This window comes from Epinephelus fuscoguttatus, linkage group LG15, assembly GCF_011397635.1.
Source record: "Epinephelus fuscoguttatus linkage group LG15, E.fuscoguttatus.final_Chr_v1".
Lineage (NCBI taxonomy): Eukaryota > Metazoa > Chordata > Actinopteri > Perciformes > Serranidae > Epinephelus > Epinephelus fuscoguttatus.
This window is the reverse complement of record NC_064766.1, coordinates 21,712,776-21,734,256: the sequence shown is the minus strand read 5'-3', so window position 1 is coordinate 21,734,256 and position 21,481 is coordinate 21,712,776. Positions and strand designations below refer to the sequence as shown.

Genomic DNA, 21,481 nt, shown 5'->3' with positions numbered 1-21,481 from the left:
AAATCTCCATGGTGGAATCTGGACGTGACAGGAAGTGAGAACCAGATGGATAGCGTACTGTGCTAAAAACTCAACAGACACCATGTTCATAACTCTGCATGTTTTTTTTTAAGTATCTATGACAGATACTAGACAGTTGTTTATATGCTGTCTTTGTATTTATTGTTCCCCATGTGGCTTCCTCTTTGAGCCATATCCTTTGACGACCCAGGGATTGCATAATCTGTGTCAGTGACACAGTGCCCTGAGACATGAGGATGTTTTGAGGAAAAGCAGCAGAGCTATGGATGGTATCAGTGGTATGTGAGGAAACAGTGGGGCCTGTTGTCGCTTGTTCAGCACACACAGACTGGATCAGCAAGAGAAGTCACGTACCATTTTCTTGTAAAGTTGTGTGTAGTGCATTCATTGCATACCTTTGCTGCAAAAGGATGTTTCCTGTGCTTAATATTTTTTATAAAAACACACTGACTAGTTGGGCCGTGCAACTGTTTTTGTTTCTGTTTTGTACCTCACTCTGTGGCCTAGCACCCAAATATATCTCTGACATAACCTCCCAGATGATGTTTGACAGCCACGACACTGAACACTTTCAAGTCAAAGCTAAAAATGTTCCTTTTTTACACTGCCTACTTCACCCTGTAATGACTGCAAACTTATTCTTAAACTCGATTTTAAATCACTTTAATTTACTTTTTTTTTAATCTTTGCACTTCTTATCGACACTTTTTCGTTTTTTAATGGTATTTTTTAAATTGTAAATCATTTAGTAATTAGTTCTACCCTTTATATCTTTTTTCTCTTTACTCTTTTATTGTCTTTTAAATCCTTTATCATGTTTTACATTTTATTGCTCTGTAAAAAACTTTGAATTTCCCTGGTATATGAGATGTGCTATACAAATAAAGATGCCTTGCTTTATTTCTTATTGTATTTTATCATTAAAATATTTTTTATAATTTTTTAATTTTATTTTTTATTTTATTTTGACTAAAACGAAAGAAAATAATCATCAGGTACTTCAAACATGGATGGATTACTGAACGGGCGTACCAGACACAGGCCCATGCTGGGGCTCAAAGTGTCAGTGGGCCCCCTGGCTTTCACCTTCAAAATGTCACCCAAATTAACACGTACTGACTGAGAGGAGACTCAGAAAGCCTGTTTAGACCTGGTATTAACATGCGTTTTGGTGATCAGAACACAAGTGGACAGCCGAGACACATGACTGTTCACACCTGTGTCTATCATACACCTCCAGCTGACCACTTGTGCTCAGATTTCATTACTGCCCCACACAGAGTTATTACATCCACACTTTTACTAGCTGCTCTGTAGCATGCTTGCTAGTCACATTAGTGGTCGTGTCACTACAGCTGGAGATATCACTGTCAGCAGAACTCAACACGTCTCCTTCCATAGGGCAAAACCGTGGATGGTCACGCAACACTTTGTCCAGCTCATCATAAAATGGTTGAGTTATAGAGTGTTAGCACGTTGTCACCAAAACAACCATGTCCTGCAGTGATGATATAATCCTCATCTGGGATGCTTCAGAACACATTAGTGCTTACACTACAAAAGATATGTGGTCAGATGTGTCCCAGACCACCTCAGCAAGTGGTTTGAGTGATGAGCGCCACCTACTTGAGATCAGATCACCCAAAATGGATGTTATTAGGTCTAAACAGGCTCAGAATGACCACAGAGAGATGCAAAGGAACTGCAGAAAGTCACAAAATAACTTCAAAAAATGGGCAAAACAACCACAAAGACCCACAAACTGACTACAAAAAGACACAAAATTACCTCAATAAGGAACAAAATGACTGCAAAGAGAGGCAGACAACTACAAAAAGATGCAAAACAACCAAAGAGACACACAAAATAACCATGAGGAGACACAAAATGACTACACAGTGACAAAAATTGACCGGGGGAAGCATAACATCACAAGACAAAAAGCAAGACAGACAATTACGAGACACAAAACAACTTTAATAAGACACACAATAACTTCAAAGAGACCTAAACAACTACAAAAAGACACAAAACAACAACGAGTCACAAAATGACTATAAAAAGATGCAGAGAAACTAAAAACAGACAAAAAATGACTACAGAAATGGTCAAAACAACCACAAACTCACAAAATGACTACACAATGACACAAAATCACCAAAACAAGACATGAAATCACCTCTATAAGTCACAAAATGGCTTCAAAGAGACCACAACTACAAAAAGATACAACTACAAGAAGACAAAAAATTACCAAAGACGCATAATGACTAAAAAAAAAAGACCCAAACAACTATAAAAAGGCACAAAACAACTACAAGGAGACACAAAATTACCTCAATAATGCACAATATTTACTTCAAGGAGAGCAAAACTACAACAAAAACACAAAAAAACAACCACAAAAACACACAAACAACTACAAAGAGACACAAAACAACCACAAGAAGACACAAAATTACCTTATTACTAAGACGCAAAATTTACATGAAAGAGAGCAACATTACAACAAAAACAAAAAAAAAACCAACTACAAGGAGGCACAAAATGGCTGCAGAAAGACACTAGGACACACAAAACGACTTCAAAGACACAAAAATCAGCAAAATGAGACAAATACTGACTACACAGTGATGCATAAAATCACATCAAAGAGACACAAAAGTATCTCAGTGAAGCACACAGTTACTTCAGAGACATTAACAACTACAAAAAGACACAAAACAACTACAAGGAGGCACAAAATTACCACAGACACATAACAACTAAAAGGGACAGAAAATTAACCCAAAAAGACCCAAACAAATACAAAGACATGCATAACAGCTTCATAGAGACGCAAAGTGTCTGTGTCTTGCTCCTGTGTAGTAGAGGTGGAGGGTCCCTTTGCATATTTGTGCCCAGGGGCTTATATTGTCTCATAATACGCCCATGACCTCAAGATGCCCTTGAGCAAAGCACCTGAGCCAAACTGGCCCAAAGGAAGCAGAGAAGCTTCCAGACAGAGGAAGGTGTGTCAGTGTGTGTAATACGAAACCAAACTAAAGATGCATGTAGTCTTATCCATGGGGGAGAAAAGCTGATAAAACTCATATGTAGCATTAGTTTATTTTGCATTTCAGAAAATATCCCACATCTTATGTTCTCACACATGCATCCACAGCCACGATCTAAAGACCACACTGCACTCCTGCGTGTTTCCCTGCACCTCGTGGGGCTTTTTTGGAAGTGGTCGACCCTTGCCCGGAAGCTCTCCCCCCTCTGCTGCTGCGTTAAAGCTCACTCATCCTGATGCTGACAGTGCGCTGAGGGTAAGCCAGGCCTGAAAGGGAAGTGCTGAGAGCCACAAGAGCCCCCAACGCACCAGCCACTGCAGTGCTATTATCCTGCCAAGGCTAAGCTGCACATGAAAAGGAGAGCAGCAAAACTTCATCTGTCCCATTCAGTGTAACCAATATTTGCTCCAACTCATTTGTCAACTATGTGACCAGGCCGCGAGCCAACCCTGCTATTCAGGCTTGGTCATGTTTACCTTGTGTTTAAATGAGTAACAGGTGTCCACATGGAAATACTAAAGCTGCTCTAAAGATGTGAAGTCATAAGAAAATTCCACACTGAATAAATATTAATTTTAAAACCTGATTACAGTATGTTGGGGATTGTGTGTGCTTCTCAGGTGAACGTCCCCTCCCTGTTTATCCACATCTAGAGTTTCCTGTGGGTGAGCACTCGGCCTGTAAGGAACAGGGCTGTAAAAAGATTTAAAAAAGATCAAAAAAGATTAAAGTTTTTAATTTTGGCTGCAGGTGCAGACGCCAGCTGATACTGTTGCATGTTCTCAAAGCTGGCTGTGGAGTCAGGATGTTACATTAACCAGTCCCATGCCTGGTGGCAAAAGCTGGTGCTGAGGTGTAACCTGCCCTGTTGTGACATCAGCAGTGCAGCTTGCATTGCAGGCTTGTCAAACCGGTGTTGGAGCCCTACAGGAGTGCTGACACTATTCACAAGGCCAGGAGAAACCCACCTGTGTCGCCGCCTTTGAGGTGTTTTGTCATTACGCTCGGCGCAGCAATCGTAAACTTGCTGTCTTCTTGTCTACGTGCGCACATGGAAAGAAGGAGCAGCTTCAGGTGAAACTGCGCATCAAGTGAAACGAGGACAACGAATATTTTACTGCGTAAAAACACAGATAGAAGTCAGACAGGATGGAAACCAACGGGATTGAAAATAAAATCACAGGTAGGACACTTATTTTTAATTTAACTGTGCAAATTAAAGCACGTTTTGAACTTGATGGAAGTTGTTCCAACATTTAATCGATAATCCTCACACCGAAAAGCAAGAGAGGCTTGTGCAATCACACCTTTCCTCACATGTATTTACGACATTGAACCAAATCGACTTAATAAACATAACCCGTAGATTACTTAAAGGTTGCTTTACACCTTGCCAAAGGTGTGGCTCCATGTCTCCAGCCTAGTGTCAAGTGTTGCCAAACCAAAACAGCGCACAGCCCTCAGTGAACCAGAGGACAAAAAGCAAACCCCAAACTGCAAACACTGTTATCTGAAGGTGATTAACAGACCCATATTTGTCTCTTCTCGGCATTCAGTGTGTTTGTTGACATGTTTTTAAGCAGCTGTGGGCTCTTTTTTTTTTTAAAGAGAGGCAGGTTAAATCACAGCGCTCGACAGCACCGCGGCGCCACCACTAGATGGAGCCAGCGAGTCGACTGAACACAAACTTTACATGTTATATTTCACAGTAACTTCACCTAGAGCTGGGGTGTGAAACTCATTTTAGCTCACGGGCCACAGACAGCCCAGTGTGATTTCACCATTGAGTAACAACACCTCCTAATTTTCACTTCCTTTTAGTGCACAGGAGTGCAAGTACACACTGAAAACATCAACCGTTTTATAACACAGATAATGAAAAGCAATTTCAACATGTTTCAGCTTTTCCACATTCAGCCAGTCTGCCTCTTACTCTCATTACATGTGCATTTCTCCATACATGTCCAATCCTGTGTGGTGACGCTGAGGAAGCAGGTGAAGTATATTCTTTAGTAATCCCTCCAGGGGCAATTTGCTTTAACAGTTTGCCTTGAACACATACCATAACACAACATACAATAACTTATAAATAAATGAGCAATGAAATAAAAAAACAGATATACCTGCAGTGCTTACATCAACTTTAAAATGGCAGGTTCAGACTATTTACAGACTTTCAGTTTTGGCGGTGCTGAAGCAATAGGGTTCCACCAGGTTAACTTTAAGAAAGAAGCCTAATTCGTTAATCGTGTCACTAAAGGTTCCATAAAAGGAGACTGTGCTATTCCATTGAGGAAAAATACTTTTAGCCGGTCAGTCTGGTCTGTCAGAGGTTCAAGAGAGGAATATAATTCCAGTTCACATCAGAGAACTAAACACTTGTAGATCTTTCAGTAATCAATTAAAAGAATGGATGATTAATACGTATACATGTAAGCACTGAACTCTTTCCTACTGCAGCTAATAATAATAATAATAATAATAATATGTCCTGCTAGTGTTGCAGTGCTGATCTATATGGAGATATGTCACTACTTCCTCTAGCGCTGTTAAGAACTGTATGTCCTTTTATCTCCTCCTGAGACATGAACCTTTGTTTGGTATGTATTTTCAGTTTCTCCTAGCTATTTGGGATCAGTAGGACCTGATAAGTATAAAAAACTATACGCTGTCAACAATAATTAAGTCCTAATGTCCTCAAACCAGGCGACAATAAAGTCCCAGTGTCCTCAAACGAGTACTTTATAATTAACATCTTACCTTGTTACTGTTGCTAAAATTGGTCAATTTGTTGCCATATCAAACTACAAACATTATTAATCATAAATAAACAAGTTTCAACCATTAAATGTGATCAGGTTTTGGACCTTGTCCATTTTTGTGTCAGGATCGGCTGCAGACTGACTTAGCAGAGATGGCTGCCATCTTGTTTTTACATGGATTAGTGTATTGTGCTCTTACTACCACTAGATGGCACAAAAAGTGTCCATGAACAAGGACAACAGGTCAAAGTTACGTAGAATGAAGTTTAAGGTCAAGTCAACCCGAAACAGGGTTTCATGAGTTTATAGCATCAACTCTGCCTCAAGTTTCAGGACTGAATCACACATGTGATGATCATTACATTCTCATGACTAAAGAATCAAGTTAAAATAATTTCCTTTCAATGTGTTCAAAGAAGTCTTTTAAACTCTATGCCTTGTTGTTATTTTTTTTCTTTCTTTTTGATTTGTTTTTTGTGCTTTGTTGTATTTTAGGTAGCCTTTTGTAACATCCTGGTCAAAGGACTACAGATGAAAAATAGCCTTTTAGCCAATTCTGGCATTTTTATACAATGTGTATTTATTAATTTGCTCTGTCCCTACTTAAGTAAGCTAAGCTAAGCTAAAATAAAATAAACTGAACTTAATTCTTTGTGCTGAAGCTGCTGACCGATAATATTTTGCACAATGTTTAATATCTTAAGATATAACTAGGTATTTATTGTTATTTTAGAGAACTGTACTCTGGTCATGTGAAAAGTATTTGCAGCAGCATTTTACTTGAAGCAGGATACTCACTGCTTAACTTGCTCCTGAAACCTGGCACCTCTTAACCTTCACATTAAAATTAGGTGTGCAGTGTCATCCACTGATCCACTGGATCTAGGATATAGGCTTTGGATTAAGTGAGATTATTAGCTAGCAACTAAAGTAAACTAACTATTGTGAAATTTTGGTAAGGTCCGAAAGACACACACATGCACAAAGTGGAGAGATGTCAGAGTGAGGGGGCAGCCATGGACAGGCACCCCGAGTGGTTGGGAGGTTCGGTGCCGTGCTCAAGGGCTCCTCGGCAGTGCCCAGGAGGTGAACTGGCACCTCTCCGGCCACCAGTCCACGCTCCCTATTTGGTCCGGACGGGGACTTGAACAGGCGAAAATTCTGTAAAATATATCAACATTTAGCACAAACCGGACGAAGAGTTTAAACCACCTCCACATGACGTTAACACACATTAGTGCCGGTGGGTTGCCGGTGGGTTGCCAGTGTGTGACGTGGACTTGTAGATAAAATATAGGCCGACTTGTCAAATAATGGCCCTGAATGATGACTATTGGTCGACTAGGAAAGCTAATCGGGGCAGCCCTACAAAATGTGTCTGTTTTATTTCCTCCTTTAGTGCATCTTTATACATACATTTATATATATTCTATTTTATTGGCTATTTTATCATAGTTTTTACTCTATTAAATATTTTTGATATATTTTTACTAGTGGTGGGACGCAATTAAAAAAATTAATTTAATTAATTAGAGGCTTTGTAATTAATCTCGATTAATCGCATTGTTATCAAATAGCAATATTTGACACAATACGCAAAGTTTTTCAGTTCAAATCAATTTTGGTTGAAGACAATCAATGAATAGACATACATGTGAACTTAAACAACAAAAATGTTTATTTGTCATCTATATTTATCTGTGCATTTTTCATTCATCTACTACATTCACAGATTAGTGCAAAGTCAAAGTGCAATTAAAACGTTTATATTCAACATTTTAAGACTTTTTGGCTCTGAACCCGTCATGTGGTCTATAGCGTGGGCTGGCTACACCATTTGCCTGTACCAGGACTGTCGTACGCAGCAACATGTTTTGCATTGAGGTGATACCTTAGACTTGAAGTGCTGCGGTGATAAGAAAACTCACAGGCAAACACAATTTGCACACAACCATGCTCTTATCCAAGCTGCCATTGGGAAGTTAAAAAAAAAAAAAAAAAAAAAAAACTTTCCCCCAACAAGCTAAGCAATGTTGTCTCGTCTTCCATCACTGATCACCAGTGATGTGACGTTCGTCAACAAGCCAAGTCTTTGAACCGGCTCTTTGAAGTGAACAAGTGAAGCGGCTCTTTAGAGTGAACGAGTTAGAAACGGCAAGAAGCTAACCCACTATCTGCTAGGCTTGTTGTTTATAAAGGCCGTTGCTATGGCTACACCAAACTTTATATCTGCGGAATATATTCTGGGTCCATACTGGTTACAATATCCAGATCACGTGATGCGAAAAAAAAAAAAAAGTACGAACGAACCACATCTTTGAGCCGGCTCTTCAAAGTGAACGAGAACCAAAGAACCAGCTCTCACAAGTGAATGAGAAATCCCATCACTACTGATCACCAAACTTTCTTGTGCGCTAACGTCACTCAATGCATCCTGTGTATCTTCTTCACAGCTAGCAAAAAAACTTTAGGTGCATTGCTGCCACCTACTGGGCTGGAGTGTGTGCATCAGTGATACCGGTGTGCCAGAAATTAGGGAACTGAGAAAGGTGCGGTTAAATGCGTTGTTTTTTTCTGTAATTAATTAATTGAAATTAATGCGTTAAAGTCCCAGCCCTATTTTTTATACTTTTTTTCTGTGTGTGTGGCATAAAGGAGGCTACAACTTAAACCAGGAAGTTAATCGAATGAACTAAAAGAGACACAAAATAACCACATACAAATTTACAATCACAAAATTAGGCTGTGTCTTGCCCCCTGTGTAGTGGGTGGTGGGGCCTTTTGCATCTATGAGCCCAGGGACCCGTTGTCTCTTAATCCGCCCGTGGACGTGAGGCGTGAGAGCGTGTGAAAAGTGTCACACAGTAAGTTGGTAGTTGGCAGCCTTGCAGTTAAAACGTGGACATTTGGACGTGGACAGGCAGTTCCCCCAAAAACGGGGACATGTCACCACAGCTCATGAGCTTCACTGCCTGGTTGTTAGAGACTCTTTGAGCGTGTTGAACTTTGGTCAAGTCCGGAAATATTCCGTGAAATGACTTAAATACATCACGTATAAACCGGACAAACATTCGGACCCACCTCCGCGTCATGTTACGCACGCTCGTGCCGGTGGGTCGGAGCCGCTGAGGTATTTGTCCGGCTGTCAGCTGACTGCCTGAAACGAGTCCTGACAGAGATGAGAGTGAACTTTGAGTGGGGCAGGTCCACGCCCTCCGACACGCTGGTCGGTCCCAACGCCTTGTGAACACAGTCCAGTCTGTGTGGACGCGTCTCAGCTCCGCAGGCACCATGAACTGCTTCCGAAATGAACCCAAACGCAGCAGATCTGAGGAGTTACGGCGGTATGTCAGGAGCCAGCAGGTGATAGAGATGGCCGAGGAGATCCTAGGTATGCTGTGCTGCATTTACATGTAGCAGATGTGTGGAGCAAAGTGTGATCCAGGGTCAGGCTGCATGCTCTGGAGTCACACAGTTGCCTGCTGTTTGGGACGTTCACTTCTTCCCTGCAGTTTTCTGATGACATGAGAGCAGGTCAGCTGACATATGGATTGTGTGAGTGTTTAATCCTTTGACTGAGTTTCTGCTCTTTGGCTCCACAGGTATGGAGGGTGATCCAGACCTCCAGTTCCTCCTGCAAGGGGGAGACCTCCTCAAGGTGCTCTCCCCGTCCTGGAAGAGGACCCGTTACTTCAGGCTCATGGAGGACTGCAAGACCGTCTGGAGAGAGTCCAAGAAAACCTTCAAGTCAAGCCAGACGTGTGAGTGCTGGTGTCACAGCTTCCCGCCTTCATGTGTGTGAGCCCCGCTGGACACCCTCCTGCACACACCTGCATGGACTGTGGTGGACGGACACACGTATCACCCCTCTTCTTTACTTATGACTTATTACCAAACAAAATCCAACTTAAACAGTCTCCTCTCAGGTCAGATGGGTCCGTTTTGTGCTTCAGCGACTGGTCACAGAGCTATAAAAAATTCTTTCTGTCTGAAAGTCCTTTTATCATTATTATACACCACCAGGCGGCTGTTGATAGCACTGATATGTTGTGTGGGTGTGTTTATCAAGATAGGGGTTTTTTTTTATAGTGTGGGCAGGAGTGGTTGAAACAGCTCTGGTTATACAGCCATGATTACACCCATAAACTTGTCCTCATGTAGTCACAGTCTGATATCTGTTAGGTCCTTATTTCTATAGCCGTGTTTGGGGACATAAAACCCTTAAAGGTGCATCCTACAACTTTGCATATTAGCGACTCAATAGAAGGCAGCAAAGGGTTAAAGTTGCCTGAAGCTACAGTGTTGGTGGAAGCTACCAGAAATAGGGGCAAAAATATGACACACTCCCCACTCTCTTCAGCCCGAGACGAGCTGCATGCTTCAGAATAAAAGCAGCAGTAGTTCTGCTTTGATTTATTTCATTATAGCAATACTTAATTTAACTTTATTAAAACCGATGAAATTAACTTCATTTAATTTTACTATAACAGCACTTTATTTAATTTTATTATAACAGTACTTTAACTCCATTCTAAAAGTATTTGACCTTATTTATAGTGTAACTTCATTATAACAGCACTTTATTTTAAATTTATGATAACAGTACTGTATTTAACTTTATTATAAGTCAGTTACTTAACTTTTTTATAACAATAATTAACTTAAAATTATCATAACAGTACTTTTTGAACTTTATTATAACACTACTTTATTTAGATTTATTATTACACTACTTTATTTAACTTTATAATGAAGACACTACTTTATTTAAATTTATTGTAACAGTACTTTATTTAGCTTTATAATGACACGACTTTATTTAAATTTATTGTAACAGTACTTTATTTAGCTTTATAATGACACTACTTTATTTAAATTTATTGTAACAGTACTTAATTTAACTTTATAATGACACTACTTTATTTAAATTTATTATGACAGTACTTTATTTAAATTTATTGTAACAATACTTTATTTGACTTTATTGTAAGAGTACTTAATTTAACTTTATAATGACACTACTTTATTTACATTTATTGTAACAGTACTTTATTTAACTTTATTATTACACTACTTTATTTACATTTGTTATAACAGTACTTTGTGTAACTTTATTGTGACAGTACTTAACTTTATTATAACCGTACTTTATTCAACCTTTTACTCAACTTTTTTTATAACAGTACTTTTATGTACATTTCTCATGGCAGAGTTTTATTTAATTTGATCATTACAGTACTTTAGTTAACTTCATTACAACATATTGCTGTGGCGGACATGTCACACTTTGTCTGTTTCCTGTCTAGAATGAGACATTTACCTCTACATACAGAGCAGGTCTCATGGATGTATACAGAGACAAGGATACAGCGTTGGAGGCAGGACCCAGCTCATTCCTATAAACACTGTCAGTAGTGCATGAAGGCAAAATCATTGCCTATAGTATTATGCAGCTACAGATTACACAGACGATCAGCACTGCTTCTGCATCATTGGGCCCATAGAGCAGGTACACTAGAGGCTTTCCCCGGCTGAGCCGGCTACTTTCAGTTTAGTGCCCTGCTAACTTGTGTGGGGATGAAAATGATTCAATTGTGCAGCTCTTCTTAATTTTCTAAATGTTATTAGACCAAATAGATGGTAAAATGAGTCATTTCGCGGGGGTAGTGTCTGATTTGTAATCTAACTACTTGAATCACTGTGCAAATATTAATGTAGTTGAACCACCAGCAAGCTACTGCAAGATGTAGTTAAACTACTAGTTTACTACATGTAGTTCAGTACTGCCCAACACAGGAAGTCTGTAATAAGACAAGATAAGATAAGATAAGATAAGATAAGATACACCTTTATTGTTCCCACAATTGGGAAATTCCAGTGTTACAACAGTCAAGGAGAAAGAATCAGGTTAAAAATTTCAAAATTTAAAAACTTAAAAACTCGACATGTAAAAGAAAGTACAAAAATGAGAATGAGAAGTGGAAGAGAGCATATCTAGTGCAAGTGATTGTATGTGCAAAAAACAACAAGGGGCACAGTAATGCTTATGATGGTGTTTATAAAGTGTCCATAGTGTCCCTAAAGTGTCCATGGTGCAGTTTATTGTGAGCAGTGCTGGTTGTGTGTAGCTGGAATTTTAAAATGAATAAACTGCAAACAGCAGGTTTGTGTTTACCAAGCAGGCTGGTCTGTGACGCCTGAAGTAACCAGAAGTACTAAAGAACTCTTTTTTTTAGTTTAGCACAACAACATATTGTCAGAGTTCTATGGCAGGGAGTGATGTACTGGAGGCAGTGCCATGCATAAACATTTTGCAAGGCAGGTACTCAAGTGGGAAAAAAAGAGCATCCCCTCCACATCTTTTTCCCCCTGTGCAATGTGCTGGTGCAGAAAAAAATTGTGCTAAAGCAATGTGCACCCTGCCTGGAGGTTTTTGTCTACCAGCACCAGAGGGTTTCTTGAAGCCTAAGTACAAACAGTATATTTGTGCACACAGTAATGAGCAGGAGCAATGTTTGTCTAGCCTTCATCCATCCATTTTCATCCGCTTGGTTTAAAAAGAGGCGTGGAAGTGGGGAAGCAATTCTGCATAGGGCAAACAGTATTGTTACCTGGCTGTCCATGAAGGCAGGTCAGGGAGATGTGATGCTGCTCTGCACAAGCGAAGTTGAAGAGGGGCAGAGGCTCAGATGCTGTTGTCAGACTTACGACACACCTTTAATTGGGAATTGATGCCACGGACCAAATGTAAAAACTGAAATAAATAGTTATTAAAAGAAATAGAATAAAACATGTCTTGCAAGAGGGGTACTTATGTGGTCAGAGGGCAAGAGGGCAGGTGCTTGAGCACCACCAGGTATTCATTTGTGCACGCGCCTGACTGGAAGTGTGAAATAACATTTGCAACTCTTCTCCTGTCTTCAGTCTCGCTTGATGACATCTCAGCAGTGCAAATGGGCCGTCATTCAGAGGGTCTGAAGAAGAACACAGAGGCGCAGGTGGAGGGCCGCTGCTTCTCCATCATGTTCAAGGGCCGCCGCAAGACCCTGGACCTCATCGCCAGCTCAGAGGAGGAGGCCAAGCAGTGGGTCAACAGTCTGCAGAAGATGGTCTCCAGATTAAACAACCTCAACACCCAGCAGAAGACCGAGCAGTATCCTTATCATGACGGTGGAGGTTAGACTGTGAACATTTGTCTGTGGTTTAGGAGCTCCTGCTGCATGCTGTGCCCGTGTGATAAGAGTCACAACCATTTAGATAATGCAGACGTAAACATGTTGTTGTATCTCCTCCTTACATCACAAACCTTTCAGTTGGATCTTCAGCTGTCTGGCGAAAGCAGACAAAAACCAGGATGATAAGATGAGTAAGTCAGAGCTGAAGAACTTCCTGCGTCTGATCAACATCGAGGTGGATGACAAATACACAGAGATGCTCTTTAAGGTGATGCCCTCACAGATTTTTAGTGACGTAACAAAAATAAAATCGATGTTTATGTATGATTTAAGCACAAGATAACCTTTTGAAGCCTGAAGAATAATGCAAACTAGATATTTACTATCATAGTAATGCTAATAAGATGACTTTTTAAAGAGACAGTTCACCGCCAAATGAAAAATACATATTTCTCCTCTTACCTGTAGCACTGTTTATCAGTCAAGATTCTTTTGGTGTGAGTTGCTGAGTGTTGGAGATAATCCCCAGGCCTTGCTGTGAGCAGTTTCATGTAGGAACTATTTTCTACTACACCCACCAACTGTACAAATGCACAGAAAGAAGCGTGCTACTGCTACTGCTAGTTCGCCTAGCACCACTGAGCTAGCTAACGCAGTGCCGGCCTGTGGCATAGGCAGTACAGGCAAATGCTAAGGGCGCTGTCATCCACAGGGGGTGCCACAAATGGGGGAAGAAAAAAATCAAAACATTTATCTTTTACTATTTTTTACTAATACTATTTGAAATATGACATAAAGCCACAACAAGCAAAGCCTGCTAAATAATACGGAGGCCTTTTTTGTTGGGTTCCTGCTGTCCAACAGCGATGTCTCTCTCCAGAAATCATGACCCGGTTACTCAACATTATCCACAGATCTTATTGTGAACAGTTTCGTGTAGGAACTATTTTCTTTCTACCAAACTACACCCACCAACTGTATCGCCGTGCAGAAGGAAGTGTGCATCTACTCATGGACGAGAGGCTTGTGCTCATGACAGTGAGATTTAAACATAATAATAATGGAGCATATCCCAGCTGACATTGGGCGAGAGGTGGGGTACACCCTGGACAGGTCACCAGACTATCACAGGGCTGAACATGGCAAACATTGTGATGGTGAAACAAGTTCTGGGAAATGGCAGGATCCACACACACACGCACACACACTGAAAGTTAGGTATGATGTTTGTCTGAGGAGGACTATAAGAGTGTTTGGTGAACTGCCTTACGGTGCTGTCTCATTGTTGCGGCATTTGAAGTTGTAAGCTGTGTCTTCAGTAGAATATCCTGCAAGGCTGCAATTGACCCCGTGTCACAAAGAGTCTTTTTTGAACAATGCATGCTTCTCTCTGTGTAGGGATACAGTCTGTGGGTGTAGTTTGGTAGAAAGAAAATAGTTCCTACTACTAAACTGCTCACAACAAGGTCTGTGGATTCTCTTTAGTGTCTGGGTCATGTTTTCTGTAAAGACACATTGCTGTTGAGTTTTTCAAATGTACTTTTTTGGCACTCTGAGCACCACAAGCTGAGTGCCATCTAGTTCCATTATATTGGAGAGAAGGCAGACATCTCTACTGCTGATATCTCCAACACTCTGCAACTCACACCAACTAAATCTAGACTGATAAACAGCACTACAGGTAAGAGGAAAAATACATATTTTTGATTTTGGGGTGAACTGTCCCTTAAATAATATGTTCAAGTGTGGACCAACTTTTATAACATTCTGTCATGCAGGAATGTGACAAATCCAAATCTGGATATCTGTCTGGAGAGGAGATTAAACATTTCTATGACCTGTTGACCAGTCGGGAGGAAGTCGACGTGATCTACGGAGAGTATGCTAAGACGTCAGGCTTCATGAGTTCGCAGAACCTGGTGGACTTCCTGATGAAAGAACAGAGAGAGAAAGCCGGGCTGGCGGACGCACGCAACATAATCCAGAAGTATGAGCCAGATGAAAAAGGTCAGTATCACACCTGAAATAATGGGTTTTGTTTCAGGTTGTTAGTCGGGGTTGGAAATTTAGCACCAGCCAGCAGCCAATGCTAGCAAAACATGCACGTGGCTGCAAGATTTGCTCCATTTACCAGCCAAAAAAACAATGGTAATCTATTGAGTGACTGGTAGATGTTGGAATCCACAGCCACAGTGGCAGGTGGACAAAAAAAAGTTAAGTTCCAAGTCTGTTGTTGCTCCATAGTGTGGTGTAGCAGTGTTGCTTAATTGTGGTCTGTCAGCGTCGCAGCTCTGCTGGTTCTCTTTCTTACCATGGTGCTGACACACTGCTGAGGTGTCAAGTTAATGTTTTAAAGTAACTAGTAAGACTGACAACCACCAGGGATATGTATGTAGCTATGTACTATATTTTTAATTTGTCTTTAAAGGTTCAATGTGATAGATTTAGGGGGACTTAGGAGCCACATGAAGAGTTCAACTTTTACATGTCATGTGACAAGGACCAACCAATCACATCCAACAGCTATCTTTCCCTTCTTCTGTAAATATTCAGTCTGACATTAAAGGCTAAAAAGCCCCAAAAAAAATCTTAAAAAAAAAAAAAAAAAAAAAAAATCAGTCTGATAAATACGGAAAAGTTCATCACGTTAGTGCAGGGCTGCAGCTCTGCACTCAGGATTTCAGGTAAACAGGCTATAGGGAGTAGTAAAAAATGTGAAATAGGTCATTCCAGCACCCACACTCCATGGAGGATATGCTATCTCACTCTTGCGTGCAGTGTCTGACTTTCACAGACATGAAATGTCACGTCAATCAGCATCCTGCCAGCAACTCCATATTGCGCAAAGGTGCAAGGGCCCGGAACTTTACTGTGACTATTGGCACAACAGGGTGCCAGGTCCTAGGTGCTGGCACACACTCTAGGGTAATGTTTAAGGTTAGGGTAATGTTTTCATTTAAAGTAATGCGAATTAAAGTGATTGTAATGGTTTAATGTCTACTTGTGACACTAGTAGCACAAATGCAAACTAGATCAAACAAACTATCCTGCTGGTTATATAGATATAAATGGCCCATTCTGTAGGATTTAGGGTCATCTATTGGCAGAAATGGTATGAAATATTCATAGCTATGTTTATATTATTGTATAATGATCTGAAAATAAGAAACAGTGTGGTTTCGTAACTTTCGGATTAGTTTGCATGTGCGATGTGAACTGTGATCTCCTTTGTATACTGAAATTGCTACATTGTGCCACAGTTCCTAAATGCAGTACTCAATCATATACAGCAACCTTGAAGGCAGAAATCTGATGAGAAATGTACGACCATATCTACCACCTACTGTAGCTCTACATTTCAACCGAATGTAGTTTTTCTACTTCAAAAACAGTGATTTAACAGCAGTATTAATGCTGGCCACTAATTGAAAATGATATGCTGCGTAAATGTCTCCATCATTCAAGTAACCCAAAAGTTCAGAAGAGATTCTGTCCACTTTTAGGCATTGCAGCAGATTGACGAGCCCACCTCATATTTAAACTTGGCAATATGTCTGTGATTTAATACGGGCTAGTTCATGCAGTGCTAAATAAAACTCTTAAAACCTACATTATATAGTTTTTATTGTTTTATTTTATTTTTTCCAAATTAACCTAATCTTATATTATGATATGTGGGAGAAACCGGAGCACCCGGGGAAAACCACACATGGGAAAACAGAACCTCCCAGAGACATCAGTGCTCACCACTGAAAATGAAAATAAAGGACTCTCTCACAAATCTAAAAGCTAGAATGCTAAAACTCACATTTGTTAGGTCAGAGGGTGTGTAGCCTGGAGCTGCTCCATAGATAATAATTGGGAAAGATGTTGTAGTAACACTGAGAGCACCCAGGGGAATGTTCCGACTCAACAGATACATTTTCTGTTTCAGAACTGAGAACTACAATAAGATTGAGCTCAACTGGGTGTAAAAAACATGACCACTTTATGTGGGTCAACAAACTCAGGCGCCATTCATTGTTTACGGAGCAGCTCCAGACTTTACACCCTATGAAATCACAAATTTGAGACTTTCTTCTCTGGTTTCTGGTTTTGAGAGAGAGTAGCTCATGTTCCCAAACACTGATAGGATTTTCCAAGGCCATGGAAATAACATATGAGAATTCTTGTTCCCCTTTAAGTCCAACTGAGCTGCAGTGGGTTGTGTTCTAAGTAATGTCTGAGGGCCCTGGCCTTGGTATTGCCATATTTAGGCAACAATACATCTGTCTCCACAGGGAAACAACGTATTCCTGCAGGTTCCGTCTTTGTGGAAATCAGGGGGAGACGGATTAGCTTAGGATCAACCTCACTGTCATCTTTGTCACCTAGCTGCAGTGGGTTGCGCTCTATGTACTGTTTAAGGGCCCTAGCTTGGGTAATGCCATATTTAGGCAATGATTTATCTGTCGCCACAGGGAAACAACGTCGTCCTGCAGGTTCCCTCTTTGTGGAAATCGGGGGGATACAGATTACTTGAGGATCAGCCTCACTGTCATCTTTGTCACCTAGCTGCAGTGGGTTGCGCTCTATGTACCGTTTAAGGGCCCTGGCTTGGGTAATGCCATATTTAGGCAATGATGTATCTGTCACCACAGGGAAACAACGTATTCCTGCAGGTTCCCTCTTTGTGGAAATAGGGGGGACACAGATTAGCTGAGGAACAGCCTCACTGTTTTCTTCGTCACTTACCTGCAGTGGGTGGCATTCATTTCGCTGTTTGAGGGCCCTAGCTCGCACATTGCCACATTTGGGCAATGATCCCTCTGTATCTGTGGTCACCACAGCCCCAGCAGGGAGTCGGACTCGCCTTGCACGCATCTGTCCCCTTGAAGTCAAAGCCTTATTCAAAGTTCTGGGAGGTGGTGGACTTGGTTTCAGGTCTCTTGTCTTACTTAAGACAGTGGCCTGCATAATGACGATCGATGATGAATGACTCATAGCCGCAAAAGAAACTAGCTCAATGAAATGATAATGGATTTGACATCCACTAAAATTAGAGATTTCTCTCACAGCTGTCAGTCGTTAAAAGGTCTGAAGTGTTCTCACAAATATTTCACCCACAGCAGTCACGAGCTGAACGCTTACGTGAAGGGGTCCTACTTACAAACTTTCAGGCCATGTACTGTGATGTCACAAAGGGATATAACATTCCGTCAGTGTGATGTCACAAAGAGATATAACATTTTGTGTCAGTGTGATGATGTCATTCTATTCCGCTTTGATGTTTAGAATTCCAGGATTCCATTCATATTTTTTTCTTTTTTCTTTTTTTTTTTTTTAACCGATGGATTTCCAGATTGCTATTGACATGATAAACAAACAAATAAATAAATAAATTCTTTATTTATTATAAATGAACACATAAATAATTAAATATATGATGCTTTACCATTCAGGGCATGCACGGAGATTGTTCCAAAGTTTAGAAGCTCTGCTATAGCCTATATATTTTGGCAAGACGAGATCCCATTTAGTTCATAGTCTCTGTGGGTGAATGGAAAACATGAAAACTCACACAGACAGAAAGAGAATAAGCATGAAACACAACACAGGAGCGGGATGGGACAGGAGCCATTCTTGTGGGATTGGGACGGAAGGGGATTTTTTTTTTTCCGTTTTCATGGGATTGGGACTGGATGGGATTATTTTTGTGGGAGTGGGATGGGACAGGACTGAAAATCCTGTGCTACATTTGTATAGTGTAAGCATCTTTGTTACTTTACTTGCAGGCATAAGAAAAACAAGTTAGATACACAGAATATTATTTGATCTTTTCCACCATTACCTGTATTCCAAATATTGTGGAGGTGTGTGGTTTAGGTGCCTTAAATACCCCTATATTTTCTATTGAGACATTGCCACCCCAAAATGATCACATAACCATGCTGGCCACCCCACAGAAAATTTTCTGGCTCCGCCACTGGCTATACAATGCTTGTTAAGTTGCTTAGCAACCTCTGACGCAACCTGCTGCCACGCTCTTTAAAGCTGGCACAGAAAAGGCACAAAATAACACCCAGTGCTCGACCTCGCGCTTTCCAGGTGGTTAAAGACGTGGCATGTGTACGGCCCCTTAGTGGCATCTAGCTGTAAAGATTGACTGCAATCAACAGAAACATCTCTTGGTTCAGTGTTAATTGTTCAGAAGGTTTTATGGGGAGCCGAATTGTCCGCAGAGGTCTCTTCCTTTCCAAAACAAACAGACCAGGTGATTTTAACTGGTACAAACACTGAAATAAAAAGTAGTTTCATGTTACAAATTAGTCCAATACAGTTTGGCACACTGGCGGCTTGCTCACCACATGCTAATGTGTACTCAACTTTTTCTCTGATACCTAAAGATCCAGAAGTTCAGGAGGTTTTTACCAGGAGCTTAATTATACCTCCGAAACAGACCTGGTGATTTTAACCGGTACAAACACCGAAAGAAGTTTCAAGTTACATATCAGTGATTTTTCCAACACTGCACGGAGGGGATGCTAACCATGGTGCCTGACGTGAAAATGCAAATGGACCTATCTAGAGCCAGTGTTTGGTTTGTCTGTTCTGGGCTACTGTAGAAACATGGCAGTGCAACATGGCAATCTCCATAAATGAGGAGCCACTCCCTATGTAGATATAAACTGCACAATCTATGGTAATAAAAAACACAACGATTGTTATTTTCAGGCGATTATAAACTAAAGAAAACATACCTATTATATTGTATTCTATTTCTCCCAATATATCCCTGTAAGTCCTTCACACTGCACCTTTAAATTGTTCTTATTATGTATAGTGATGTGTTTCTTTTATTTTCTGAACATTCTTGGTATTTTGGATTTTTGTCATTTAAGAAAGCTTCGCTTGTCTTTCTCTATGCATCCATAATATGACCGTCATATCAGCCAAAACTAAAAAATGAGCAGGAATCCTGTGTTGAGTGGAATAGAAACATTTGGCCAATAGGAGCTTGAGCTTCACAGATAAATTACGGCAATGTTTATTCATGTGCTGTGTCCATGTTAAAAATGCTGTATACATTCATACATACATACATAACGTTCAGAGCATTAATACGGCAGCAGACAGATGTTTGCTATGTAAAGATATATTGGAGTAACAGCTTCTTGAGCAGAGAATAAAGGCACGCTCCCTCTGGGTGTGATGTAACCTGAGCTCCTTTGTTCATTGTTACAATAGCCCGTCCAGCAGCATGTGAATGTAGTGCGTGTGAGTCCCTGAATTCATCGGGCTCATAAATTATTACTACTGACAACACTGCCCCGACTACACTTGGTGGTATCTAATGTTCAACACCTTTGTGTGCTGCACTCTGGTGGCGTGTGCTTTGCACTATATACAGAGAGTTTAATAGAAAGAGGAGCATCTGTATTTTCAGTGGTGTTAAAAATGATACCATCAGGATTTGTAAGTACCTTGGCATATGTTAATACCATGATACCACCCAAGCCTTGTCTCGACCCTCAGTGGCAGGATGGCAGCGGTGGCGGGGAAGCATAACATCCACTCCCTAGTTCCCTCTAGGTTAACAGCGTCAGCCTTTTCAGCACTGTTGCAGTTGTTAACACTGTTTGCGCTGTTAGCACCGTTAGCTGCTAGCCACCGACTCAGCCTCCTCCATGTTGAGAGCCATGTGCAGACAATCCTGGTTCAGACTCTGACTCATAGATATGCTTTGAATGTTGCATACAACTCGAAAAAGTTTGACATGTTGATTATTCATTTTCTTGCCAAGATGGAGGATAAAATTGATACCACTCTTATGTATGCAACATATGGAGCTAGATCCAGGAGGTGTTACTTTAGCATAGTTTAGCATAAAGACTTGACATGGGGGAAACAGCTAGCCTAACTGTCAGAAGTTTTAAAAATTAAACACCTAATAATACACCTAATTTTTCTAGGGCTGCCCCTGACTAAGAATTTTCCTAGTCGACCAATAGTCATCATTTAGGGCCATTAGTCGACCAGTCACCTGCATGTTTATGACTTTAATTTAATTATTAAATGATTTATTGTGGGCGGGGCAACACAATGGTTTGAGTTGAAGGTGTGAGAAAGAATAGTATCAGTAACACTGTTAACACTGCTACATTACAGAGAAATACAAAACCGTACTAATGAACCTTCATTAATATAGGCCTATATTTTATCTACAAGTGCACGTCACACACTGAGCGAGCCGCCTGTTAATGACGCTGTCAGCAAAGCAGTAATGATTGTGCTAAGTGGCTAATGGGCATGTAGCTACTTCCATGTTTCAGATGATACATCGTGTTTGTAGTCGACCAATGAAGATGAGTTTACATATCACCTTGGGTTCATCCTTCACCTTCTTCTTTAACCACCTGGAAAACGCGAGGTCGGGCGCTGGGTGCTATTCTTGTGCCTTTTTTCGGCCAGCTTTCAAGCACATGGC

General features: G+C 40.7%; 1 protein-coding gene across 2 annotated transcripts in view; it reads left to right on the top strand.

Moving 5' to 3' along the window:
* Positions 1-3,815: 3,815 nt before the first annotated feature.
* LOC125901708 (1-phosphatidylinositol 4,5-bisphosphate phosphodiesterase delta-1-like) overlaps positions 3,816-21,481 on the top strand; it is a 28,570-nt gene continuing 10,904 nt past the window's right edge. The window contains exons 1-5 of one of the 2 annotated variants that reach the window (XM_049597569.1): positions 3,816-4,260; positions 9,442-9,600; positions 12,764-12,992; positions 13,153-13,282; positions 14,793-15,021. In XM_049597569.1, coding sequence (XP_049453526.1) covers positions 4,227-4,260; positions 9,442-9,600; positions 12,764-12,992; positions 13,153-13,282; positions 14,793-15,021 — 781 coding nt within the window. In that variant the 5' untranslated portion in view covers positions 3,816-4,226. Of the gene's footprint in view, positions 4,261-8,870; positions 9,231-9,441; positions 9,601-12,763; positions 12,993-13,152; positions 13,283-14,792; positions 15,022-21,481 lie in introns of those variants that run through there. The other variant, XM_049597568.1, reaches the window with a different exon arrangement.